This window comes from Saccopteryx leptura, chromosome 1 (assembly GCF_036850995.1).
Source record: "Saccopteryx leptura isolate mSacLep1 chromosome 1, mSacLep1_pri_phased_curated, whole genome shotgun sequence".
Taxonomy (NCBI): domain Eukaryota; kingdom Metazoa; phylum Chordata; class Mammalia; order Chiroptera; family Emballonuridae; genus Saccopteryx; species Saccopteryx leptura.
Genome location: NC_089503.1, coordinates 215,340,641 through 215,368,553, shown reverse-complemented (window position 1 = coordinate 215,368,553; position 27,913 = coordinate 215,340,641). Strand labels below are relative to the sequence as shown.

At 39.2% G+C, this 27,913-nt stretch overlaps 1 protein-coding gene across 5 annotated transcripts in view; it reads left to right on the top strand.

The window, feature by feature from the left end:
• The window catches only part of SLC10A7 (solute carrier family 10 member 7), a 233,703-nt gene that overhangs the window by 11,259 nt on the left and 194,531 nt on the right, over positions 1-27,913 (top strand). For all 5 annotated transcript variants that reach the window (XM_066386114.1, XM_066386105.1, XM_066386120.1 and 2 more), the window contains exons 3-4: positions 1,829-1,965; positions 5,442-5,517. In XM_066386114.1, coding sequence (XP_066242211.1) covers positions 1,829-1,965; positions 5,442-5,517 — 213 coding nt within the window. The remainder of the gene's footprint in view (positions 1-1,828; positions 1,966-5,441; positions 5,518-27,913) is intronic.

The following is a 27,913-nucleotide window of genomic DNA, read 5'->3' as shown; positions in this document are numbered from 1 at the left end:
TGTCTTGCTTGAACTGGGGGTGGTGGGGTCATAATTTCAGTGTTATTTTATTATTATTTTTTAAGATTTTATTTATTCATTATAGAGAGGAGAGAGAGAGAGAGAGAGAGAGAGAGAGAGAGAGAGAGAAGGGGGGAGGAGCAGGAAGCATCAACTCCCATATGTGCCTTGACCAGGTAAGCCCAGGGTTTTGAACCAGCAACCTCAGCATTTCCAGGTTGACGCTTTATCCACTGCACCACCACAGGTCAGGCCTTCAGTGTTATTTTATAACCAGTAAAACCATTGGCATCTTTGAATGTGTTTTTATGACTGCCTGAATGTTTTATATCAGTTTTATACTACTTTCTGAACTTGTTTCATTTCCACCGAATAACCACATAACTCAAAGAAATTCAAATGCAAATGCTTGTTAATTAGCATATATTTATACCTCCAAAGTTAACTGAATATCCTTTTTCAGTTGTGAGACTTATGATGTGCCTGCTTTGTGTGTTTTCTGGGAATTTCTCTTCTCCTGGACAGCAGGATGACACAGTGGAAGAAGCAGGCCTGGGTTTGTTGGGTTTGATTCTGAGCTCCCTGTGTATTGGCTCTCAACCCTGATTTCCTCATCAGTTAAATAGGAATAATGATACCCACCTAATGGGGATGTTGGGAGGATTAAATGAAATAACCTACATGTAGTGGTTTAAGGCCAGGGGCCGTCGCCACCATCGTGGCCATTCACATGCTGTTCTCATTAGATTTGGGCAGATGATAAAGAAACAGCCGAATCAGAGGATGGTGAGCCATTCTGTTTATTGGCATCTCACCAAGACAGGCAGGCTATAAGAAAAGCCAAGGGAAAAGCAGAAAACCTGCTTTTCCCATGGAGGGCCAGAGATCAGGGAGAAGAGAGAAAAGAAGTCCTCCCACCCCTCTCAGTGGTGGGGCAGACCCTTCTTTCCAGTAAACATTAGCTAGACAGTGGCCTCTCCTAAGCAGGAAGGCAGCCTGCAACCTCACAGACCACTGTAGCTGCTGCCCAGCCCCCAATGCAAACTGTAAGCCAGTGAACAAAAATCATACTTACAAACTTATGTGACCAACAAATGGCAAGCTCAGAGAATGGCCTATAACTAACTATTTAGTAAATGTTAACAAAGAAACCTAGTGAGTAGATTTTGTAGAAATAGCCATTTTAAATGACCGAATATTGGGCAGAAAAATTTTAAAAATTATTGTTTTTTAGTAGATTTAGTAACTTCTTGCCAAACTGAGACCTTTCTAGGCCTGGTGTAATGAATAGAGGTTAAACATCATATCTGATTAAAATGCGATAGGTCCTACTAAAATTTTAAACAAAACTTATTTTTTTTAGGTGATTAAACATACATGTTTATTTACAGTGTCACAATTCTCAAATATACTAGTGAAAAGGTAGTTAGCCTTGTCCTCCAGAATTTCACAAGTCTGAATTGTTGTGGTAGAGCCTATATTTGAAAGCAATTAGAACATTTCAAAAAATTTATATAAAAGTCATAGTCTTTATGAATAACTTCATAATTGTCATCAGTAAGTTTTTTCTTAGTTTGTCTCTTATGCATATGCTTATAGATAAAAAAAATTAGCTATGAAATAACTCCAAATTGATAGATGTAATTATTGAAGTGATCGTTTTACCATGTATACAAATATTGAATTGCTAATGTTATATACCTGGAACTAATATAATGTTATATGTCACTTATATCTCAATTTTAAAAAGTAATTTATATGATATTAGTAGCAGTCTCTCTTTGGAAATATTTTTCTTACTTTTTCTATTTTGTGTCCATTTTTACAGGAGCTGACCAGTGCTTTGGTGCATATAAGACTACATCTTTTCATCCAGATCTTTACTCTTGCATTCTTTCCAGCAACAATATGGCTTTTTCTTCAGCTTTTATCAATCACACCAATCAATGAATGGCTTTTAAAAGGGTATGTTTAAGTATTCTGAAGGGTCTACTTCAAATGGGACATCTTTAATGACTGTATTGCTTCTGTAGCAACTCTATATAAAAGGGCTTATGTGTGCTAGCTTATAAAAAAATTAAAACATTGTTAGCTTTATTCTCTTCCTTTAAAATGATAGTCTTTCACCAAGGAGGTCCATCAAAAATTTTTATAACAGAATCTTAAGACATCCATATGCTTAATGTTAAGGTTTTAGGTGAATACTTTTCTGAGCATTTAAGAGTTGTGATGGGAGAAAGCTGGAAGGGACGAGAGGTTGTAAGATCTGTATGTATGTGTAATGTAGGCTGGCAATTGGGTGCTTTAATTTTTGTGATTTTTCTTATCGAATGTATACAAATAATGGCTGAGTATAATGTGCTTTTTAAAAATGTACAGGAAAGAAGACCAACTGGTAGAAGACCAGAACTACTGAATCTGTAGATGATGGAGAGTTCTTAAATGTGCTAAACAAGAGAATAACCTGCTTAAAAGTGGTCATTAGGGAGGATTAATCTGATAGCATTGTACTGGGTATATACTGTAGGTGGTGTAGAGTAGGGGTTACAATCTCAGTATGCTGAATAAAAAAGCATACAATTATCACCTCAGCATATTAGCCATACAGGAGTATGGACTTAGCCTCACACACTTAGGGAAAATGCTTCTTAGTTCACTTTTCCTTCCTTCCCCTCCCCAATTTGAGAGTATATACTAAGTATATTCACATTAAGGACTTGTATACTCCTATGTCAGGATCCTGTTTGAGTCATTGAAATAATTATATTCTGAGCACATACTCCTTACCTTGCTGAGTTAAAGGGAAAGAGGAGAGGTAGAGAGACCATTCAGTAGGTGTTTTGGAAATGTCTAGACTTGTGTGAAAAGTATCTGAAGGAGGAGGATGGCAGTAGTTATAGAAAAGAATGGGGAGTTGGTTATGGTGATTGATTGATTGATTGATTGATGAAAAGTGAGTGAATAAAACCACGCATAACTGTATCATTAGGAAAAAACTATCCCATTGGCAAACAGAGGTCAATTGAGAGACAAATTAATTTTTTTTAGAAAATGCATACATTCAACATTAGACATGTTTAATTTAAGGTAGCAGTTTTGGGCAGCTACAAATGTGGGAAAGAAATGTAAATTTGAAAGTATTCCTACAGATTTACATATGAAAATAATATTGAGAAGAAGGCAGGAAAGACAGCAAACAACTAAAATGGTCTGGTTTAAAGGATAAGAGATATATTAGATTGATGAGATATCCTGGTAACCAAGAGAATAGAATGTTTTGAGAAAGAAGAAGGTAAGAAGAATAAATATGGGTAAAAGGATATTGGATTTGCTGATTAGGAGAGAACTAGTTACTTTTAAAGTTCTACTTTTACTAGTAGAAGGGGCATAAGTCAGATTCCAGAGAAGTAAAGAGAAAATGAACTTCTGGGTTATGGAGGTGGAATGCTCGTTAAAGAAGGTCAACAGTAAGCCTGACCAGGCGGTGGTGCCGTGGATGGAGTGTCAGACTGGGATGCGGAGGATCCAGGTTGAAGACCCCGAGGTCGCCAACTTGAGCGCAGGTTCATCTGGTTTGAGCAAGGGTCACCAGCTTGAGCCTAGGATCACTGGCTTGAGCTGGGGGTCACTCAGTCTGCTGTGGCCCCCCGGTCAGGGCACATATGAGAAAGCAATCCATGAATAACTAGGGTACTGCAATTAAGAATTAATGCTTCTCATCTCTCTTCTTTCCAGTCTGTCTGTCCCTATCTGTCCCTCTCTCTGTCTCTCTCTGTCTCTCTCTGTCTCTGTCACCAAAAAAAGTCAGTGAGCCAAAATGAAAAAAGTAGGATTACATCTTGAGGAAGCAACAGTTCTAATTCGAGGTTAATTATCAACATTTATGTGCTGACTCTTCTGCTGCCTTTAAAGTAGGAATGATGTCTTCTGCTTTTTTTTATACCCTTGTATAGTATCTATAGAGGCATAAGTAGTCAATGAATAGCTTAAAGAGGTTTTTTGTTTGTTTGTTTGTTTGTTTGTTTTTTTAAGTAGGGGGAACTCTACTTCTTTGTACATAGAAAGGAAGTAGCCAGAAAAGAGGGAAAGATCGAAAAAGCTAGAAATGTTGAAAATACCTGAGAGGACCTATCCGTAGTAATGGTGGTCGGGGAGATAGAAGGCAGAGAGGCTGGAAGTGAGGTAAGTTCTTACCTTGGATTCCAGAATAAAAGTTTCACCTTAGACAGATAGCTTTGTGAGTTCAGGCAAATTATTTAACTTCCTGATTGATTTTAGTTTTTAGCAAAATGAGAATAATAATAACATTTACCTTGAATATTTGTGAGGAATAAATGAGTAAAGGGTCTAGAACAGTATCTACTACAAATGGTGAATGCTTAGCAAGTATTATTAATGATGGTGGTGATGATCATGAGGAAGGCTCAGAGATATGGAATTCATAATCAGATGGTCTACTCTAGCATCTCTTGGGAAAATCATCCTTAAAAAGGAGACAAGAGTGACTTGAATTGAGCTGGAAAGTCCATAGAAGGTATTTTTGTATCAAAATGAATTAAAACTTTTATTTTTTTCCTGATTTTAGAGCTAATGTAAATTCTTTACATAAATTTTAGGCAAATCATTATTACAAAAGTGAATTAAAATCATTTGTAATCCTTTTTGCAAAACATTAGATACCCTGTGTTCTGTATTTCCTGTGTGAAATTTCTCTATTAGGCAGGCCAGCTCCTTGCTATCCCCAGAATGCCTATTTTGTCTGAAGGCTGAGTCATGTCTTTTATCTTTAGCACTTTAGATTTTTCTACTCATAGTTTCATTTCCTTGTCATTCAATGTATCTTCTATCATAAACTGAGAGAATAGACTTCTTGTCATAATCTGGATATTAAAAAACCAAATTTAGATTAGACACTAGAGTTTACATCAGTCTGAATTCAGGAAGTCAATGCTGTGTCATGCCTATTTCTGTAATGATATTACAATAATGTGGAAATGTCTTTAATGAGATGAACGTTTGATAATTGCTGTTTTATGGAAAGGAATCCGCAAATGTAAGACTCCTATTTTGTTAAATATTTTTGAACTCTGGAAGTAGTTTTGAAGTTACCAAATGATTAACCATCTTGGTTATCTTTTCTTGACTGCACTTATTATAACTTGACTCTTTTTTAAAAAAATTATTTTAAAGTTATATTCAATAATGTAAGAAATAAATCACCCAAGCCTGTGAATGGAGGCGGGAACTTCCTCTTGCATTCACAGCGTCTTCTGAGCCACGTTGCCTCATACAGATCCATGTGAATTCCTCCATAGGGCATGTGTGCGAATAATCACTCTCCTATTCTCATTTACTCTGCCCTGCTCTTTTAGAATGAATGTAGTGGAAACTATTTATGATTGAAAAAAATACCATTTACAATTGCTTCTTTTATTTTTCAGTTTGCAGACTGTAGGGTGCATGCCTCCCCCTGTGTCTTCTGCTGTAATTCTAACCAAGGCAGTTGGTGGAAATGAGGTGAGTCATAGGCTGAACTTTATTTAAACATAATAAATGTTGTGCTTTTATTTTTATATTCTATTTTATGACTAAGGAATCATATCATAGGTAGGCTGTGATAACTAAGAAGGCGAAAAATCTCAATGGCTGAACGTATAGGTTTATTTTTTGCTCATGGTATGTGTCCCAAGTGGGTCAGTAGGAAGGTCTTTGCCATCACTAAGGAAGCCTGGTGAATGGAGGCGCATGACTGGAAGGTGCACCCTCTGGATGGAACACAGAGCATTTTTAGTTGCTACAGCAGGAAAAGAGAAATTGGAGAATCACAAATGGGTTTTTCACTGCCTGGGCTGGAAGTGATACATGGCACTTGTACTCACATTAGATTGGCCAGAACAAGTCATATGACTTTACTATGTGTTATTCTTGAAAAGAACCAGATAATGGTTCTCTTTTAATTTCATTTTGTATTGGTTTCTGGTGTATGCTCAGTGGTTAGACAGTCATATACTTTGTATAGTGTTCCCTTCTGTATTTTCAGTACCCATCTGGCACCATTCATAGCTTTCCCAATATTACTGACTAGATTCCTTGTGCTTTACTTGACATCCCCAAGACTTTTCTGTAACTATCAATCTGTACTTCTCAATCCCCTCATTTTATTCACCCAGTCCACCAACCCCTTACCCCTTTGGCAACCAGCAGTCCGCTTTCTGAGTTTGTGTTTTTGTTATATTGAGTTGCCTGTTACATATCCAAATGGAAATGTCAGTAAGCAATTAGATGAGAGTTCAGAGTTCAGGTCTAAACTGGGGATATACATTAGAGAGTTGACAGTGGATAAATCAGGGGTCCCCAAACTTTTTTCACAGGGGGCCAGTTCACTGTGCCTCAGACCGTTGGAGGGCCGGACTATAAAAAAAACTATGAACAAATCCCTATGCACACTGCACATATCTTATTTTAAAGTAAAAAGACAAAACTGAAATAAATACAATATTTAAAATAAAGAACAAGTAAATTTAAATCAACAAACTGACCAGTATTTCAGTGGGAACTATGCTCCTCTCACTGACCACCAATGAAAGAGGTGCCCCTTCCAGAAGTGCGGCGGGGGCCGGATAAATGGCCTCAGGGGGCCGCATGCGGCCCGCGGGCCGTAGTTTGGGGACCCTTGGGATAAATGGTATTTCGAGCCAAGATTGGATGAGATGACTTGGTGAGAGAGAATCAATAGAAAAGAGGTTCAAGGACTGAGCTCCAGGATTGTCCAACATTCTGTGGTCTGGATGATGAGTAACCAACCAAGGCAACATAGAAAACATAACTAGTGAAATGGAAAGAAAAACAAAAAAGCATGGTATCCTGAAGTCAGGTGATGAGAATGTTTGAAGGAAGAAGGATCAACTATGTCAAATTCTGCTGATACACATTTTATAAGATGAATTCTGAGAACTGGCCCTTGAATTAAGCTATGCAGAGGTTACTGCTAACCTTGGCCTGACTGGTTTTGGTAGCGTATAGAAGCAAATGCTTGTTTGAAGTGGGTTCAAGGAAAAACAAGAAGAAAGAAATTAGAAATAAGAGTTATAGACATCTCCTTTGGGGTCCTTTGTGATAAAGGGAATAGAGAAATGATGGGGCTGTGTTTCAAGGGAGATGTGAGGCCAAGATTTTTTTTAGTACAGAAATCACCACATGTTTCTTTCATCATGGGTATTGTACAGTAAATGGAGAGAGTGCTGGAGTAATTTATTTGGGCAAGTGGAAGAGAATAGTATTGGGTTGTATGACCTTTGGTAGGAGTTTGGACCATTTATTCATAATAGCAGGACGGAAGGCAGAGTGTTTGGGTATGTATCCACGTGGATGGGCAGAAGGGGTGTACTTGAGAGTTCTCTTCTGAAGACTTTGATTTTTTCTCAGTAGCTGAGAGTCATGATAGGATAAGTGCTCTGAATGTCTGAGATGAGAGGAGAAGTCTAGATAAGGCAAATGAACTAACTGGAGAGTATGGTAGCAGCATTGCCAGGCAGCACTAAGGACCCTGCTGAGATTTAGTCATGCATTTAAAGTGAAGCCAGGCATCACAGTTATGTGTTTTTTCTTAGCCATGTTTAGCTTCTTGGTGTAGGAAGAGAATTGGCAGATAGTTGGAAACCCGGCATTTTATATGCAGCCAATTCATTCAGTTGCCACATAATTAGTGAGATAGAGGAGTTATAGGGGTCTTGGACTAGTGCCTGCTATGATTTTCTATTGCCTTGAAATAATTTGAGGAAAGGGGTCTCTTTTGGTATATCTTAGACCGGTGTTAATTGATTTAAAAGTGTCAATTATCTCTAATGTGATTCCCTTAAGAGCTTTCAGGTCAAAAAACCTTTTGTTCTCAAACAACTTTTGGCAAAGTTCAAAGTTTACTCATTTTCTTGACATTAACATATAGCATTAAAAAGTGGCCCTGGCCACTATTTATTTATTATTTAGGCCCTGGCCAGTTGACTCAGCTGTAGAGTGATGGCCTGGCGTGTGGAAGTCCCAGGTCGATTCCCGGTCAGGACACACAGGATAAGCACCCATCTGCTTCTCCACCCCTCCTCATCTCCCTTCTCTCTTTTTCCCCCTCCCTCTCCCACAGCCATGCTTAAATGGTTTGAGCAAGTTGGCCTGGATGCTGAGGAAGGATCCATGGCCTTGCCTCAGGTGCTGAAATAGCTTGGTTGCTGAACAACAGAGCAGCAGCCCCAGATGGGCAGAACATTGCCTTGTAGGGGGGATTACCAGGTAGATCCTGGTCAGGCACATGTGGGAGTCTGTCTCTCTGCCTCCCTGCCTCCCTGCCTCTCACTTTAAAAATAATTAATTATTATTATTATTATTTTTTGCATTTTTCCGAAGTTGGAAACGGGGAAGCAGTCAGACAGACTCCCACATGAGCCCGACTGGGATCCACCTGGCATGCTCACGAGGGGGTGATGCTCTGCCCCTCTGGGGCGTCACTCTGTTGCATCTAGAGCCATCCTAGCGCCTGAGGCAGAGGCCACAGAGCCATCCTCAGCGCCCAGGCCATCTTTGCTCCAATGGAGCCTTGGCTACAGGAGAGGAAGAGAGAGACAGAGAGGAAGGAGAGGGGGAGGGGTGGAGAAGCAGATGGGCGCTTCTGTGTGCTCTGGCTGGGAATCGAACCCAGGACTCTTGCACGCCAGGCTGATGCTCTACCACTGAGCCAACCCCCAGAGCCTAATTAATTAATTTTAAATTGTGTATTTATAGGCTCTGGCCAGTGGCTCAGTGGATAAAGTGTTGGCCTTGCATATGGATGTCCTGGGTTCGATTCCTGGTCAGAGCACACAGGAGAAGTGACCATCTGCTTCTCCCTCCCTCCCTCTCCCCCTTCTCTCCCTTTTCCCCTCCTGCAGCCAGTGGCTTGATTGGTTCACGCATGGCCTAGGGCGCTGAGGATAGCTCAGTTGAAGTGCATCAGCCTCAGGCACTAAAAATAGCTTGGTACTTAAGCATTGTCTCTAGATGGGATTGCCAGGTGGATCCCAGTTGGAAACATTTGAGAGTCTGCATCATTATCTCCCCTCTTCTCATCTAAAAAAAAAATGAAAAAAAATGTATTTACCAGTTCATTATCCAATAGATATCTCAATTGTTTACATTCATGTTGTATGTCAGGGGTCGGGAACCTATGGCTTGCAAGCCAAATGTGGCTCTTTTGATGGCTGCATCTGACTCTCAGACAAATCTTTAATAAAAAATATAATAACGTTAAAAATATAAAACATTCTCATGTATTACAATCCATTCATTTCCTACTGCTCATGTTCATGGTTGCGGGTGGCTGGAGCCAATCACAGCTGTCCTCTGGGACAACACCAAATTTTTATTGGATAATGCGTAACATACATGGGTCTTTGTGAGGTCAGGAAGTAAACTTTCCTCCTTTTAATCAAGTAGTCAGCTAGCTAACTGCAGAAACCTTTTTGACGAAGAAGATGGCTAAAAGAAAAAACGATGAGGAGTATCGTACTTTTCAGCAGGAATGGACAGAGGAATTCGCCTTTGTGGAGAGAGTGGGTTCTGCAGTGTATCTAATATGCAATGATAAAATTGCATCGATGAAATGGTCAAATATAAAGTGGCACTTTGACACACTCCATACTACATTTGCATTGAAATATCCAGTGGGGGACAGCAGGAAGAAAGCATGTCAAGAGCTACTGTACAGAATGCAAGCTAGTCAGCAGCAATTCCGTGTTTGGACTCAACAAGGTGACTGGAATTCGGCTAGCTTTCCTGGTGCTTTAGCAATTGTGAGAAACGGAAAGCCATTCACAGACGGGGAGTATGCCAAAATATTCATGCTTGATGTTGCCAATGAACTTTTTGATGACTTTTCGGATAAAGACAAAATAATCAAATGAATAAAAGACATGCCTCTGTCGGCAAGAACTGTTCACGATCGTACCATCATGATGGCAAATCAAACTGAGGTAACACAAGTGAAGGTCATAAATGCAGCACCATTCTTTTCTCTCACTTTGGATGACTCAACAGACGTAAGCCATTTATCCAAGTTTAGAGTGATTGCAAGGTATGCTGTTGGTGACACACTATCTGAGGAAAGTCTTGCTGTTTTGCCTATGAAAGAGACAACAAGAGGGGAGGATTTATTCAAGTCTTTCACTGAGTTCGCTAAAGAAAAAAATCTACTAATGGATAAACTTATTTCGGTGTGTACTGATGGTGCTCCATTCATGGTGAGGAAAAACAGAGGATTCATAGTGCTTCTTCGTGAACATGAAAAGAGAGCCATCCTAAGTTTTCACTGCATCCTACATCAGGAGGTGCTTTGTGCTCAGATGTGTGGCGAGCAGCTTGGTGAGGTGATGTCGCTGGTCATTCGGGTGGTCAACTTTATTGTTGCCCGAGCTTTTAAATGATTGCCAGTTTAAAACACTGCTGAATGAAGTTGGGAATAATTATCCTGGTCTGCTTCTGCACAGCAATGTGCATTGGTTGTCAAGAGGGAAGGTGCTCAGCCCTTTCATGGCTTGTCTGAGCGAAATCCGGTCTTTTCTTGCAATGAAAAACGTCAAGCACCCTGAGTTAGCTAACACTGAGTGGCTCCTGAAGTTCTATCTCATGGACATGACTGAACATCTGAACCAGCTCAATGTGAAAATGCAAGGCGTTGGAAATACAGTGTTATCCCTTCAACAAGCAGTGTTTGCATTTGAAAACAAGCTGGAACTCTTCATCACCAACATTGAAACAGGTCGTTTACTACACTTTGAAAAACTGGGAGAGTTTAAAGAAGCATGCACAGCAAGTGACCCTGCTCAACATCTTGATCTCCAGCAGCTAGCGGGCTTCACATCTAATCTCCTGCAGTCATTCAAAGCACACTTTAGAGAATTTCGTGAGCCCACTCATCTTTTTAAGTTCATCACCCATCCACACGAGTGCGCAGTGGACAGTGCCGACCTGAGTTACATCCCCGGTATCTCTGTCAGAAACACTTTGCTACAAGCTGCTGACCCGAAGGCCTCAGACATGTGGGTGAATAAGTTCAAGTCACTGAATGAAGATTTGGAAAGACTTGACGACAGCAAGCAGAGCTGGCGAGCAAACACAAGTGGGGAGAAATGAAAAAACTTCAACCTGCGGACCAGCTGATTGTCAAAACTTGGAATGCGCTTACTGTCATAGGCCACATACTGCAGTGTGTGAGTATTGCTGTACTGAGAATGTTTGGCACTACGTATGCATGTGAGCAGTCTTTCTCACATCTAAAGAACATTAAGACCAACCTATGATCATGTTTAACGGGTGGAAGTCTCAACGCCTACATGAAGCTTAACCTCACCACATATCAACCAGACTACAAAGCCATCAGCAAAACCATGCAGCACCAGAAGTCACATTAATGGTAAGAAGTACTTTATTCATCATTGGTTAGCAACAGCATAACAACGTTATTAAAAAGAATTCAGAGACTTATTGTACTTTAAAAGTGTTGGTCTTACATAAAATGCACACATTTACTTGTATTTAGTGTTAGACATATTGAATGGCTCTCGTGGAATTACATTTTAAAATATGTGGTGTTCATGGCTCTCTCAGCCAAAAAGATTCCCAACTCCTGTTGTATGTTAATAATGTTGAATTTACAGACGTTTCCTTCATTTCCTAATATCATCTGCCTAGTTCTTTAAATGTTTATGTGGTGTATCTTCATGCCTGTCTTGCATTGGGGAATAAGATTCAATTTTTCCTAAGTATTGAAAGTTGAGCTTTAGAAATGAAGCTTGCAAAGTCCAGTTTGTTTGTATCTTATGATGTAAAATGAATGGACTATTTTATACTTATGTCAGATTATGGAACAAGAAAATCTGCAAGTAAAAATTTTAGATAAAATTTAAGTTTAATGTTTTTGTTTTTTTAAAAAAATAATGTCATAAAGTAATGAGTATAAGCTTTTGCTGAAGGTCCTTGAGGGGAAGATTGGTCTACGGGTAGAAAGTGAATTTATTGGGACATGTCAATGAAGAGGTCCCAAAGCCAAATCCAGTGTCAGGTGCCATTGCGTGAAGGTTCTGAGCATCCTCATCTGTGATTCTGTGTTCTGTCCAGCACTCAGCGGCTTTGTACCCATGAGGGTCTCCACACACGGTGGGAAAATCACTGGGGCACATGTCTATGGCCTTTCAAACAGACTATGCTTTGCAGTATGTATGACATGTTAGAAACCTTTTTTTCTTCCAGGCTTTATGTTATTAAACTTCTTAACATTTAGTGTATGCTCCCCTATATTTATATATACATCTTTAATGTATATATATATATACACATGTTTAGCGCACGCCGTCATGTGTAAAAGAACATCTGATTTGTAGGGATGTATGCAGATATAATAGTGTCATTTGAAATGATTCTCTTAGTTTTATTTTGCAAAGTTGTTATATAACTTAGGAAGAATTCTTTTTTTTCGGTTATTAATATGCCTTTAATTTTAAAGGCTTTTTCCATAAAACAATTGGTTACCAAAAAGTTTTGTCATGGATGGAAATTTATTGAATCCTTTAAACTCAGAACTTGTACTTTGGCGAGAAGTAGACTTATTACCTTTTGTTAAAGTTATTAAACAATTTCTATTGTTATAACTTAGGTATTTTTGTTTCAGGGAGCCAACTAGAATTTATAGTAATTTTAGCAGCAGAAGGAACTCAATGTATGTGCATAATAATGCATATACGCTGGAGTGCTAGCATATCCTTTAAGTATTAAAATGAGACTGTTAGGGTAGAGCTGATTGACAGTCTTATTTTGTGGCTTTTAAATTTTAAATTACTTTTATTTAAATATTGGAGACATGGTTAGGTTTCTTTGTGTGTGATTGTTATTTATTCATTCCAGTGTTTTAAATGTAACTTTTCAAAAGTGTGCTGTTGACATGGTCTGGTTGATGGTGATGTTGGTAATGTGTGTATGTGTGGGGGTGTGTGTGTGTGTGTGTGTGCCCTTTTAGTTCCTTTCTTAAATAACAGAAAAAGTATGACTTGGTGAATCCTAATTTTATTTATAAATACAAGAAAGAAGATGGATCAAAATGTTTTCTATTTCATTATAACACAGGAGATAGAGGATAAACATTTATTCTTCCTTTGAAACTATACATTTGTTTGGTTTAAACTTCTGTTCCAAATGTAAAGGTCTGAGTTAAAAAATACATTTTCCCCCCAAAAGGCTTACAGCAGTTTTAAACCTTATGGGACTTGCTAAGGAAATCATTGTATTAAAATTCAAGTAACTTCTGCCTTATAGTAACTACCACAGGGACTCCAAGATTCTTTTTTAAAGAAACTGGAAAATCATTTCTCTAAGTTTGGAGAGAGAGTTATGTAGTTTTCATGCTGTTGTTATAGAGATATTTCTTTTCTCTACCACATGCTGGTTTTTAATGAAAAAGTAAAAAAGGTCTGGTTTGGAAAAAAGATGTGCTATCTTCTTTAACCTCAGTATTTCTCTTTCTGCAAGCTGAGAGAGTGAAGGATTCAGCTAAAAGCCGTTCTCTAAAAATGCAAAGTCAAAATGAGTTCTAAATTCTCAAGTAAGGTTACAAAGCTATGTAATTTTTTAAATTTTATAAGTCTGGACATGAAATTAAGTAGGAGAAAACTATAATTAAGGATTTCTGCCTTCAAATATTTGAAGGAAAAAGAAAAGAAAAGCATTAAGAATCATAATAGATATAAATCAGAAAATTAGGAAGATGTTTCCAGTCATATCTGGGAATAATATTTTATGCTAAATTCTATGTTGTCTGTGTTTAAACTTGAGCCTGATAATTAAAAACATGAAAATAAGGCACCTTCACCACTACTAGCAGTGTACTGATTATAGGCATGTTGGTTTGTTTATTCTTTTCTTTCTCAAAGTGGAGTCAGTAGATCACCCACACTGGCATTGCCTGGACTGATTAGGAAAAATACTTATCTTCACCTTAAACCTATTGAATTAGAATGTATGATGAATGGCTCTCAGGATTCTACTTCTTTTTTATTATGGAAAAGGTGTTTAAAGCACATATATACAGTTTAAAGCATAATAATAAACACTACTATACCCACCATCCACCTTTAAAAGTAGAATGTGACCCTGGCCAGTTGGCTTAGTGGTGGAGCATCAGTCACCCCAGCATGTGGAAGTCCCGGGTTCCATTCCCAGTCAGGGCACACAGGAGAAGCGCCCATCTGCTTCTCCACCCCTCCCCTTCACCCTTCTCTCTTTCAGCCTCTCTCTCCTCCCCTCCTGCAGTCATGGCTTGAATGGTTTGAGCAATTTGGCCCTGGGAACTGAGGGTGGCTCCATGGTCTCGCCTCAGGTGCTAAAATAGCTCCGTTGCCAAGCAAAAGAGAAGCAGCCCCAGATGGTCAGAGCATCACCCTGTAGGGGGCTTCCTGAGTGGATCCCTGGTCAGAGCACGTGTGGGAGTCTGTCTCTCTACCTCCCTGTCTCCCTGCCTCTCACTTAATAAAAAAAATCAAAATAAAAAAATAATAATAAAAGTAGAATGTGATAATCAGCAAATACTGTTGTCCACCGGAGAGAATAAACAGGAGCCTAAGATCTGGGGCTTGCCTTCCTGAAGCCTGCATTTAGCGTGACACTATACTATTTTAAAAATCTGTATTTCATGTTATAAACCTCACAGAAATAGATAAAACAGAATGGAATGACTTTATATTGGGTCATATCATCAAATTATTGTTTTCTTTTTTTAGTATTGAAAAATAACAAAAGGCACCCAAGTGCATTCAGCCCCGCTTGGCCGTGTGGCACAGCCAGAACTTCAGGTTAGGAATCTCGAGTGAGTTTGCGTCTTGTAGGCACTCTGCTGTCCTCTTGCCTCATCTAGGGTTAGGCCAGTGGACTTCTTTTAACGTAAACACCTTAAGCTGGCATTTTGACTATATTTTACTTAGCAAGCAGAAAGATTTTCGAACCTTTTGATAGTCGTGCAGAATTCCAACTACATTTTAGGGAAAGATTTGATTTCAGGTATAGTATAAGAAAGGTTATACGTTAAAAGTGTGTGTGTATTAATTTCATCAATGGAGTTAGTGCCCAAATCTCTTCAGAGACAATTTAAGAATGTCTCCTGAGCAAAGAAAATTTTTACATGTGGCCAACTCTTTAAGTCATAGACGAAGGTCATGGCAACCTGAGTGTATTTAAAAAAGGTTTCCCGTCTGCCTGGAAAGCAAATGAGGCTCTCATTACTAACTTTCAAGTTGCAGCTATGAGAGGATTTTCGCTAGAGGTGAAAGATCAAGACCATTATGGTCCAAACGGAGACAGAAAGTTCAATTTCTGGCTTACCAGGGAGGCCTGAAACATTTCAGGGTTATTTTGCATTATCAGTGGGGAGTTGATCTTGCTAATCCAATGCATGAAGATAAAATTCATTGAAACATTTATAAAGACATTTAGAGGAGATCCGATCAGCAGAGAGAGGGCTGGAAGTGCGATGGAAATCTGATCTGTCAGTCACCTGTCTCTGCTTCTGCAAGCACTTGGCCTTTCTGGGCCTTGCCTTTCTCCTCTGTCAAATGGGGTGGGTTACCGCTTTTGCTTGCCGTGCAAGTTTAATGGCATCTTGGAAGAATTTTATATCTGGAAAAGGCTGGCAGTATGGAACCCTCGTGCAAGCTGGCTGGCAGATGTACACTTTTTAGCCTCTAGGCTCCTGTGCTGTCTGGGAAGTGGTAACAGTTTTTTCTCTGACAGGTGAAAGAACAGAAGTAATAGCAGCAGCAGAAAACATTCTCCGTCCCTGCTCTGCGTCCGTGTCTGCCTTTTAACTTGAGTGTCATCTTCTGAATTGGGTTAGCATTCTTAGGATCACCAGGAAGAGTTGAGTGTGTTTACGTTGTTATACAACTTGTGTGAAACATACCTAGATTTCCCAAGGTTTTTGTCTGTTAGTTGAGGAGTCTTTCACTTAACTCCTTAATGCATCTCAAATTGTTTTCTACTTCTACCACTTTAACCAAGAGGGTCTTCTTAAACATTGCAGACGGATCATGAGAATTCTCATGTTTTCATATTACACAGTGTTTCACAAATATCATACTTTACAAAGGTATTAGCTTGTAAGAACATGTAATAAATAACTTCAAAATGCAATGAGTATTTAATTTTAAAGTGTGCCTTCAACATTTATGTAAAATGTTTTTTGTACTTGTTCAATAGAAACTTATCTGGCCACTGAGTAAAGCTAGCAATAAAACTACTGGTCCACAATGTGTTAATGCGTGGCGGTGATTTCGGTTCACCGAATCCAGTGGCCAATGCTCAGTTCTCATCCTCAGTGACTTAACTGCAGCCTTTGACACCCTGGATCTACCTTCAATGCCCTTTTTCTTACCTAATACTTCCCTCCCATTTCTCTTGGTACATCTCTCCTTTCTTTCTTGTCCCATCCCAATGGGAGCATCTTCCAGGGACCTGCCAGATTTCTGAATCCTTCTTCTCTCTTTAGTTTGACCCCCCACCTTTGGGTCCAGCTCTGCCACAGACCTAAGGACAAGTCCTGATCATGAATGAGAAGCTGTTAGACCATGCCAGCTTATAACACTGTGGCACAATATCGCCCCTTTTGCTGCTAACCCACCCGACCATTAGCAAAGGATATACCTGTACTTGTCATAGAATCAAAGCAGCTGTTTGATGTCGACTTTTACCATTACTCACCTGGGCGTCTGGGTGGTCACCAGGTAATCCCTGTACCTCTCTGAGCCTGCCTTGGTTTCCTCATCAGAGGAACAATAGTATTTGCATCCTTGTTTCATTAGAGTACTTATAAGGATCTCATGAAATCATGTGCAGAAGTAATTGTACATTGTGAGGGAATATACCAAGCAAGCATCTATATCATCATTGCAGAAGTTTGTCACTGATAAAATCACTTGCTTTTCTAAGGCATTATCATTGCATTCTCAAGAATCTGATCTTCTAAGTGAGCTCATTCACTCACCTTGTTCATTCATCTAACAGTGTATATCGAGCACTTGCTATAGCTTGCTATACATAGTACCTTCATTGAATCTTTAGTTTAGTAAGGGATATAAAACACAAACAGTAAATTACAATATACGATAGTGTTTAAATATATTTACAAGATGGTGGGCTTTTAAATAAATTAAATAAATGGGTTAACCCCAGTTGATTAGTTTGTATTATATTTCTGTATAAATATTTCCTACTATCCTGGAATGCTTATGTCAGATAGCCAAGATTACTCCTTTTGGAAACAAAAGAGCCTGGGAGCCTTATCAGTAATGGAAAGATTGCTTTGGGGATTCAGACCCAGATAGAGGGGGCACTGAACAGATTTTCAGGATACTTCCTCTAAACCAGGGGTCTCAAACTCGCAGCCCAAAATATTTTGAACTTCGTGGATTAGTCTGCGGGCCGCACAAAATTGTTCGGCAGGCCGCAAGTTTGAGACCCCTGCTCTAAACTGTAAAGCTTGGAAGACCACTTGGTTCTGTCCAACAACCAAACATATAAATAAAAAAAGCACAAAACCAGGTACCCTTGAACAAGTTCTGCATAAATACTGAAAATTTGTTCCTTGGCCTGTTGGCTCATCAGCCAGGCTTGTGGAAGTCCCAGGTTCGGTTCCTGGTCAGGGCACACAGGAGAAGTGACCATTTGCTCCCCCCCTTCCCTCCTCTCTCTCTCTCTCTCTCTCTGTCCTCACCCCTCCCCCCCATCCCTACAGCCATGGCTTGAATTGCTCTAGCAAGTTGGCTTTGGGCGCTGAGGATGGCTTCCTGGCCTCACCTCTGGCACTAAAAAAAATATGGCTCAGTTGCTGAGCAACGGAGCAACAGCCCCAGATGGGCAGAGCATCACCCCCTAGTGGGCTTGCCAGGTGGATCCCGGTGGGGCACATTTGGGAGTCTGTCTCTGCTTTCCCTCTTCTCACTAAAAAATAAATAAATAAATAAATAAAAATTTGTTATTATTTATTTCTTTTCAATATCAGAATGCATATATTGTGACTAATATAAAAGTTTTTAATAATTTGATTTATTTTGATTAGTTATATTTTAAATATAAGACCTCCTTTTTAGGGAGGTACCCTGGGTCCTTTGTGATTTTGAGGAAACACTAGTCTAAATAACATACTTATAACCTTTTATTAGTTAATTTAGCTGATTAATGTTTATAATTATTATATCTTATTATAGAGAATTTGGTTATTTTTATGTTTATTACCAAATTCTGCACATGTACTTTCTTCTAGGTTCTGTGTCTTATCTATACAATTGACTACATGCCAATTATACATGTATTTGTGCATATTTACAAAATTATTTTTATTGAAAATAGAAGATTTATTCTCAATAATTTACTAAACCATGGAATTATGGAAATAACAATAAATTAAATCTGAGAAGACATAGCTTTTTTTCTTGGCCCTATTCCTAACTAGCTCTGTCATCTTGGGTGTACTCTTTTTTAGTTTTTTAACCAAAACAAGGTTGTTTTAGATGAAAATAGCTTGGGGAAAATATATAAGGGCCTATATAAATGAGGGGGAAAAATCTGTTGTTTTGCTTTTTTGGTGAAATAGAATCTATTTTATTGCATTAATTGTAGATATTTGTGCTTTCTTAATTTTTTCTCTCTATGACATTCTATGCTTCATAAAGGAGGATTACATTATACATGAACAAGGGGTCTTCAGGTTATGACAGTCTGAACATATGACATTTCAAATTTATGATGCTCATTCCCACAAAAGCTTTAAAAAATTGAGATGTGTTTCAGCTTACACCAATAGCGTCGTACTTACGGACTACGTGGGTGAACTAGTTTGGTTGCGTGTGGTGGAAGAATACACAGCAATGCAGCTTATGAGTGAGGGAGATAGCATCCCCCACTCTTACCTACGCTCTTTTGGACTGTTAAAAGCACAAATGTTCCATTTGTGTTAGGCTAGGGTGTGTTTCGACTTACACCAAAATTCAGGTTATGTCACTGTGGTAGGAATGGAACTGTGCTATAACCCGAGGACCCTCTGTATATTTCCTATGAAGGTGGTCAGCATCTATTGATATCAAATTGAAGGAATCAAGATTAATCTTGACTGCATTAATAGACACTTTGGAAATGACCTTTTATAACTTTACTTGCTTTATGAAGAAATCAGGCTGTGTCTCCTAAATATCTTAGTGAGAACACCCTGTTTAGTGCAGTAGCTTCTTCAAGCAGATTATTCATAACCAAGAATACCCGGATCCAAACTAATGGTCTGAATATATTGAGTGGGACTGAGCCGCAGTCGAATCAAGTGCCAAGATTTTGGACTTGCAGGGCCCTCCAAATGAGTGGTCCGCATTTGTTTTTTTTTTAATATTTTATTTATTTATTTATTTACAGAGACAGAGAGAGAGAGAGAGTCAGAGAGAGGGATAGATAGGGACAGACAGACAGAAATGGAGAGAGACGAGAAGCATCAATCATCAGTTTTTCATTGTGGCATTTTAGTTGTTTATTGATTGCCTTCTCATATGTGCCTTGACCAGGGGGCTACAGCAGACCGAGTAACCCCTTGCTTGAGCCAGAGACCTTGGGTCCAAGCTGGTGAGCTTTGCTAAAACTAGATAAGCCCATGCTCAAGCTGGCAACCTCAGGGTCTCGAACCCGAGTCCTCCACATCCCAGTCTGACGCTCTATCCACTGCGCCACCGCGCATTTTTTTTTAAACACAGCCTACAGATAGAACCTGAAACGTGTCCAAAGGTAGTTACACTTTGTATAATTCACTCTTTATTCTCCTCCCCTCCCCTCCCCTCTCCTCCCCTCCCCTCCCCTCCCCTCCCCTCCCCTCCCCTCCCCTCCCCTCCCCTCCCCTCCCCTCCCCTCCCCTCCCCTCCCCTCCCCTCCCCTCCCCTCCCCTCTCCTCTCCTCTCCTCTCCTCTCCTCTCCTCTCCCCTCCCCTCCCCTCCCCTCCCCTCCCCTCCCCTCCCCTCCCCTCCCCTCCCCTCCATTTGAGGGAAAAGAATACCAGTCACTATTCACTACACTGATCTTGTGAACTGCAGTGTAAGAAACACTGCCCTAACCTGTAGTGCAACCCTGCCATTCACATGTCTTCTTGAATCAGCTTCTCTGATTTTCCTCTGGTCTATTCTCAGGGGGATTCCTGACCTCCTGTCACTAGCAGACAGTTCCTTTGGTCTTGGCCCATGGACTGCTTTGATGACTTGATGTTTCTGATAGCTCTTTTTGCTGTTTGCAGTCAGCCCTCTTGACCAGACCCCCGCATCTCTCTGTCTCTTCCAGTCGAAGTCCTGCCCCCTGGTCAAGGCCCAGCTCAAACACCACTTCCTCTCGAGAAGCCTTTTGCAGATGCTGTCAGAATTAATCTTTTCTTCCTTCCACAGTAGATTATTTTTCTGGTATCTCTGTTGTGACACTGACCCATCATCAGATATTTTTGTATGAATTTGGTCCTTCCAATCAGTTTTTGCATTTTCTTTGAAGAAACTGCTTTTCTTTGTATTCCTCTAATGCAGTACAGAAGTATCCATGAACTTTTACAACTTTAGGCCCAATTCATTATGAACTGATTAACAACTGAGAAAATGGGAGGATGTTAACTGATTAGACACTTATGTGCTAAATAAGGAGACTTACACATAGGAGAAGCCTCAGCTCTTTTACAAAACCTCTTAGGGAGGTGAGGAAATGCTAGCATTTTTCTGCACTTTCTTGATTTCTGGCCTAAAAGGAAAAATAAGGCACAGAAGGAAAATGGAATCACTCAGGACGGCAACAACGTATAATCCTGGGAACTTTGAACTTTGTGGGCAGCTTCTCTGTTCTCAGCAGTCAGGAGCGGCTGACCCGCAGTCAGAGATAGTCGTTGTCACAGTGTGCTCTGGCCATCAGCATAGTATGACTAAGCAGCACTTGCATGGTGCACATCATGTGTCAATTCTCATTCTCAGGGCTTTACCTATATTAAGTCCTCTAATCCTTTTAATGACTTTTTGAGCTAGGTACTATTATTACCCCCATTTTACAGATGAGAAAACTGACGTTTAAAAAAAGGATTAAGAAACCTATGCAGGGTTGTATAGCAAAAAAAAAAAAGAAAAAAGTGAAAAAGGAAGAGCTGGATGTGAACCCAGGCACTTTGCTGTCAGCACATATGCTACATCACTGCCAGTCTCTGGGTTAGCACAAAGTGGGACAGATGGCGCGGAGAGCTCTCCATTCTACGTAGCTTAGTGCCCGAACTTACCTGGTGAAAAAAGTAGTCTGACTAGGCGGTGGCACAGTGTACAGAGCATTGGACTGGGATGCAGAGGACCCAGGTTTGAAATCCCGAAGTTGATGGCTTGAGTGCAGGCTCATCGGGCTTGAGCAGGGGGTTGCTGGCTTGAATGTGGGATCATACACATGACCCCATGGTCACCGGCTTGAGCCCAAAGGTCACTGGCTTGAACCCAAGGTTTCTGGCTTGAGCGAGGTGTCACTGGCTCGGCTGGAGCCCCCAGTCAAGGCACATATATTAAAGCAGTCAATGAACAACTAAGGTGCCACAACGAAGAATTGATGCTTCTCATCTCTCTCCTTTCCTGTCTGTTCTTCTCTCTGTCTCTCTCTCTGTTTCTGCCTCTCTTGCTAAAAATAAATAAATAAATAAACAAATAAATAAATAGATAAATAAATAAAGGTTGACCTATGAGTAGACCAGGAAGCCAGTAATTAGGTACAAGAATGGTCTCTAAGAAGTTGTGTAGGCATTGATGGTTGTACTTGACTGCAAGCCTCCCTTCAGGACTCGGCCTTCTCTGCACCAGGGTCCTGTGTTGCTTTACCCATCAGGGCACACGTAGCACAGACTGTTGGAAATGCCTGCGTATCTCACTAAGATGGCAGGGAATGCGTCTTCCTTAGTCACAATTGTATCCTCTGTGTCTACTGTGGTACTTGCGTATATTGAAACACAGTAATATACTTAAATAGATTAGTATTTTTGAAAGAATTTGTTTAAATCTAGCCCTATCAGTGTCTCAATTTAAATATGTCTTAGTAAGGCAATAATTCGCATCCATTGTTACTTTGTCCTTTGTTAAACTTTTATAGCAAAAGTCATTAACTTCTGTGGAAAAATCAAGATACACACTTGGCTGTCCCTTGTCATGTTTTTACTTCTCTCGGTTCTTCCCACCTATCGAGCTCTGTCTGAGTGTCAGCCACAGGCAGTCACAGGGCGGGGTCCTCCAGGATGCTGGCACAGTGCCTAGAGGGAAAGAAAAGACTTCTAATGCTTGGGAGGAAACGGGAGACTGTTACACAGTCCATTTGTCCTGGAGGGAAATGAAAGACTTCTATAAGGTTCATCTTGCATTTTCAAACCTATTAAGTGATGAAAAACTTAATCAGACATTTTAGTAGCTAAATGGGACCTTTAGTCCATTTTCTTTTCTCTTTAATTTTGGATGAGCTCAAACTATCTAGCCAAGTAAATATATCATAAAGGAAAAACGATTTTGACATTAGAAGACATTAGTAAATACCTGATATTTTTTTAAATGAACAATGAGGTAAAATGTACTTATTTAAAAATAAACAGTTGCCTAACCTGTGGTGGCACAGTGGATAGCACGTGAAGCTGGAATGCTTAGGTCGCTGGTTCGAAACCCTAGGCTTGCCCTGTAAAGCACAAACAAGCAACAAATGAACAGCTGGAGTGAAGCAATTACCTCTTGTTCCCTGCCTCTCCCTGCCATAAAATCAATAAGTAAAATTTTTTAAATAGATAAACAGTGATTTTTCTATGGAAGTTTTAGTAAACATAGAATTAAAATATATATCAGAATGCTTCTTTAGACCTTCTCCTTGTGATTAATATACTGCTACCCAAAATTAGAGGATTTTCAAAATGAATATAAAGTGATAAAATATCCCCTAATTTTTGTGAGTAGTACACACTTTAGATTATTTTGCATATCCTATGAAACACTTTTACCTATATTTTCTTCTTGTAACTTCCCAATACTTATATGAAGTAGGTAGGACTGGTGTTATATTATCCTTTTGTATATAGTTGGTCAAATTAGAATTCAGAGGTGCAGTGACTTGACCAAAGTCGCATGGCTGGGAAGTATGTGCCCCTTCTCTGGGACACTTTCATCTCACCAGCCAGTGTCTTGAGCAAAACAGGATAACTCCAGAAATCAATCACAGGAGAAAGCACACCTAGATCTTTTATTGACTCCTCATCAAAGGTAGATGGATTGAAATGTTTCTGAAAGAGAAATGTCAGTGTACACTATTAACTTACCAGAGAGTATTGAGCACTTGCCGTTTACACAGCACTGAGCTGGTATTTTGATTGGGGGACTAATGTACCAAGAGAATCCAGCCTCGTCTGTTCTCACGGAGGTTGGTAATGAAAAGGGGGAAACGAGCAGGCGCAAACACATCCACCAGGAGCCTGTGCTGAGCAAGTAGGCCAAGGAAGGAGGGGCAGGAGGGGTCCCCAGCACTGGAGCCCTGCCCCTGGGAACTGGTTAGACAGTCGGTTCTTGGAAGTAGTAGGCTTTTCAGGTTCTCTCCCAGTGGTTGTCTTTGAATTTTTCTATTATTATCTTTTTAATATACTTCTTTTGAATAAGTTGTATTGAACTATATATTAGATCCCAGAGAATGGATCTGATGGAAGCGTGCTGCTCACCAATCCTGTCCCAGTGGCCTGGTGATGTAACAGACTTACCTGCAGGTGGGAGCTGGGAGTGCAGGCTGACTGAGGAAGCCACTGTTGTGCAACTGCACTGAATGGAATTCAAAGTACCGGATTTCCCCAGGTAGAAGACGCTCCCATGTATAAGATGCACCTTAATTTTGGGGCCCAGAATTTGAAAAAGAGACAACAAGCATGAAAAAGCGGGAAATGCAAGTAAAAAAAAAAAAATCTACAACCACTTATAAGACGCACCCAGTTTTTAGACCCCAAATTTTTCGCAAAAGCGTATATCTTATACATGGGGGGATATGGGTAATATAGTATTTAGAAGGCATCTGAAAGGATGAATTTACTCCTGGGTCCATTATAACCTATATATAGTATTATAAAAAAATCATCTCATCAATTGTTTTAAATATGCTACCTCCTTTGATTCTTCTGGAAATTTTGATTCGTATTGAGAAATAGTTTTGTTAGCACAGTATTTCTAATGGTAACATAGATCTCTAAACACTAATGGAACTTTTGGAAGCGTTCTCTTTGGAATCCATTTGCTAATGTGTTCTGGGACTGATTTTTTTATTTTTTTATTTCTTGAACAATAGTGATAAAAATATATAAATTTAGGTGTGAGTCTTCTTACATACTTGATGCATCTTCAGTCAAGGAGAGATATTCAAAACAGAGAAAAGTCTCGGAATTTTCATTGTCTTTGAGTTTTTCTATTATTATGCTTTCAATATAATTCTTTTGAAAAAGTTGTATTGAACGATATATAACATCAGATTTTCCATTTTAACTCTATTGATGTGTATAGTTCAGTGGCATTGAGCGTACAGATCACATTGTTGGGTAATCATCACCACCATTCTTCTCCAGGACCTTTTCATTTCTCCTCAGTAAAACTCCCTCCCCATTACCCATAGCTCCCACCCCCCACCCACCAGCCCCTGGCAGCCAGCTTCCTCATCTTCGATCTCTATGAATTGGGCTACTCTAGAAACCTCATATAAGTGAAATCATACAGTATTTGTCTTTTTGTGCCTGGCTTTTTTCTGTAACATAATTCTTTTGTTGGGAAATACTTTGCTTGGAAGTTATTCAATTGTAAATGAATAATTATTGCCTAAGACTGCCTTCTTACATTCTTCTTCTGACAATTTTTATCTGCAGTGGAAATTATAATGGATGTTAGCAGAATATGGGGTGTTATGATAAGATAGGGTATTGGAATTGTTAACTTCTGCAGTACAGTACAAGGGAGAAGTCACTCTATCGCTATGTGTTTTTAATATTGTAAGGATCACTGAAACCTAAAACAAGGGCTTTCTTTTAATAGTAGGTATGAGGTGAGTGCATTTGGTATTTTAGCAAGCTAGTGAATTTTCTGTCCTCCTGTATATAAGAATATAAATATTATATTGTAGAGTAACATTTGATTTCATATATAATCTGAATGTATTAGAAATAGAAAAAATAGAGGATGATTTGACTTTGGGTGATGGGTATACAACATAATCGACTGTCCAAATGATGTGGAGATGTTTTCTCTAAATCTATGTACCCTAGTTGACTAATGTCACCCTGTTAAATTTAATTGTCTAAATAAAAATAAATTTAAAAATTTATTCAAAAGACAGAAAAAGACTAAAAAAAGGAAATAGGAAAAATGTGATTTTAGTATAAAATATATAAAGTTTATAGATGAAGCAGTTATCCCACTTGGCTTATATTTTATTGGTATAATGAAAGGTAAATTATTTTTTTCTTAGAATGTATAGATTTGGGGGATTGAACAATAGTCCCTAAAAAGGTATTAAGATGTTGATGTATTTGATGCCTTAGGAAATCTATTGATGATCTTTGTCACTTCAAAAAATAACATTTTGTCCTAACCTTGACTGTGTGTTTTAAAGCTTCTATCACTTCCTCTTGATCCCGCTTGGTTTCCTCAAAGGCAGTTTACAGAAGCACACATTAATAAAACCTTTCTGGTAAATTAGTAGCTAAGATACTTTCCAAAAATCCTGGTAAAAAGAAGCAGCAGCATGGGGAGTTGGCATAATGTGAGGCATGCAACTATATTTGCAAATCTGAGACCTTACCCCACAGTTTCTGTGTAACCCTTCAGCTAACAATTAAAATCTTTGTTTTATCAGCCATCACCCAACCCTAACAGATGGGTGAAGAATTAATCTGATTTGTATTTTTTCCCCCACTACTTTCTCCTACACATTATACTCGTCTGTGATTAACATTCAGAGAATTCTTAAAGATGATTGATGGGCCTGAAAGATATAGTACATACGGTCCATTTAAATTATGCTGGAGTAAAACCACAGAACAGAAGAGCTCCTAAGACCCCTACAGAAATTTGAAGACAATTTTGATACTCTCGTCCATTGGAAAAGAAATCTGCTAATACTGTAATGTTTTTTCCCTTGCCAGGACCCTCCTTGCCTGGTGTCATTTCTTGAGCTCTCCTGGGAGGAGATTAGCCTAAAACAACAAAGTAGCCAGATGTCTGGTTCTGAGAGAGTCCCAGAGGCCAGGCTCCGGTAGGCAACAGAAACCGCGTGGGGCTGAAGATCAAAGATACCTGAGAATTACTTATGGGCACATAGTATGTGTCATTCCCATTATTCACAGTCTGAGAAAATTTGTTTCTCTAATTAACCCTTTTGTTGGAGTAACCTTAAATTTTAGTGAGTGTATTTCTTGTTTGATATTTTTCCTTCTGTGTGGTTTTGAAAAGTGCACATAACCAAAAGAGAGAGATGAAAAGGAACTCACATGCTTGATTGAAATCTCTAAGCTGTTATTCGTATCTAGGATAGATATGCTATCCAGTGTGTAATCAGTTATGAAATAAGTGGGTTCTAACTTAAAATTTCAAATCAATAGTCAGACATGATAGGGTATATATGTACAAAGAGCTAGTCTTAAAGCTCCAATCCTTACTTTTAAAGTAGTATTATTTCAACTTTTAACTGCTTTGGAGTGGAGGTTTTTAGATCACAGGTTTCTGGCCTTATAATGAATTCAAAATAAATCCCAATGGTGTGAAATCTGTACCTTATTAATAGTTGACTTCTTTCTTTCCACACTGATATTATAATGAATGAAATGCTAATTTAAAATTCTTGCTATCCTTTACCTGTTTGCTTTATAGGTTCAATTTTATATTGTTTACACATATAAAAATTTGGAAAATATGGATACATTTGCTATTTTGACTTAGTCTTCATCCTAAAATTTGTAAGAGATTTTAGCTAAATTTATTCCAAAGGATGTGTAAAAATCTGTTTATAATTTCTTTTTAGCAGTGAATGAGAGACAGACAGACAGACAGACAAAGAGCAAATCAAGTCGTTGTTCCACTTAGTTGTTCCATTTAGTTGTGCACTCATTGAATGCTTCTCTTAAGTGCTCCGACAGAGGATTGAGCCCGTGACCTCTGTGCACCATGATTATGCTTTATCCATCAAGCCACCCAACCAGGGCCTGATTATAACTTTGGATGTCTAGCTTCTAAATAAGAGTATCAAAATAGAGAACAAAAGATTCTAGTTGGCTTTGTCACTTGTTTTTGTTTCTGTTCAACAGCATCATGTAATGACAAATTTGTGTACAAGCCTATTTCTGCTTTCCTTGAGATATAATCATAAACCATTGTTATCAAGAGCGTGATTAGCCAGCCTTAGTGCTGGTAAGTATACTCTTTAACATCTAATAATATAAACTTGGCATAAAAGCTGTGAAAATGTCTTTAAGCCTAATTGGAGATATGTGTTAGCAATAGCACGCGGAAATTTCATATTCTTTGTGTCGTGGTCAAGGCTTCTTTGACTCCTTGAGGAAAATGAAGCTCCCAGCAGTGGTTTGTAAGGATTAATTGATTTATTGCTGTTTCTAGATTTCAGTATTGAAGCAAGGATAAAATTGGCTTCTTGTGCAAAGAGCCAGAAAAGCCACTGAATCTTTTTTTCAGAGCAGAATTTGTTGTTCTTTAGTGACAAAGGGTGATCTGTGTCTTTCTTCTTCACACCTGTGTCTCTGTTACTGGCTACCCCATGGTGAACAATGCCATTTGCTGTCACCAGAGTCTGGTTGTCTGTTTTCTACTTT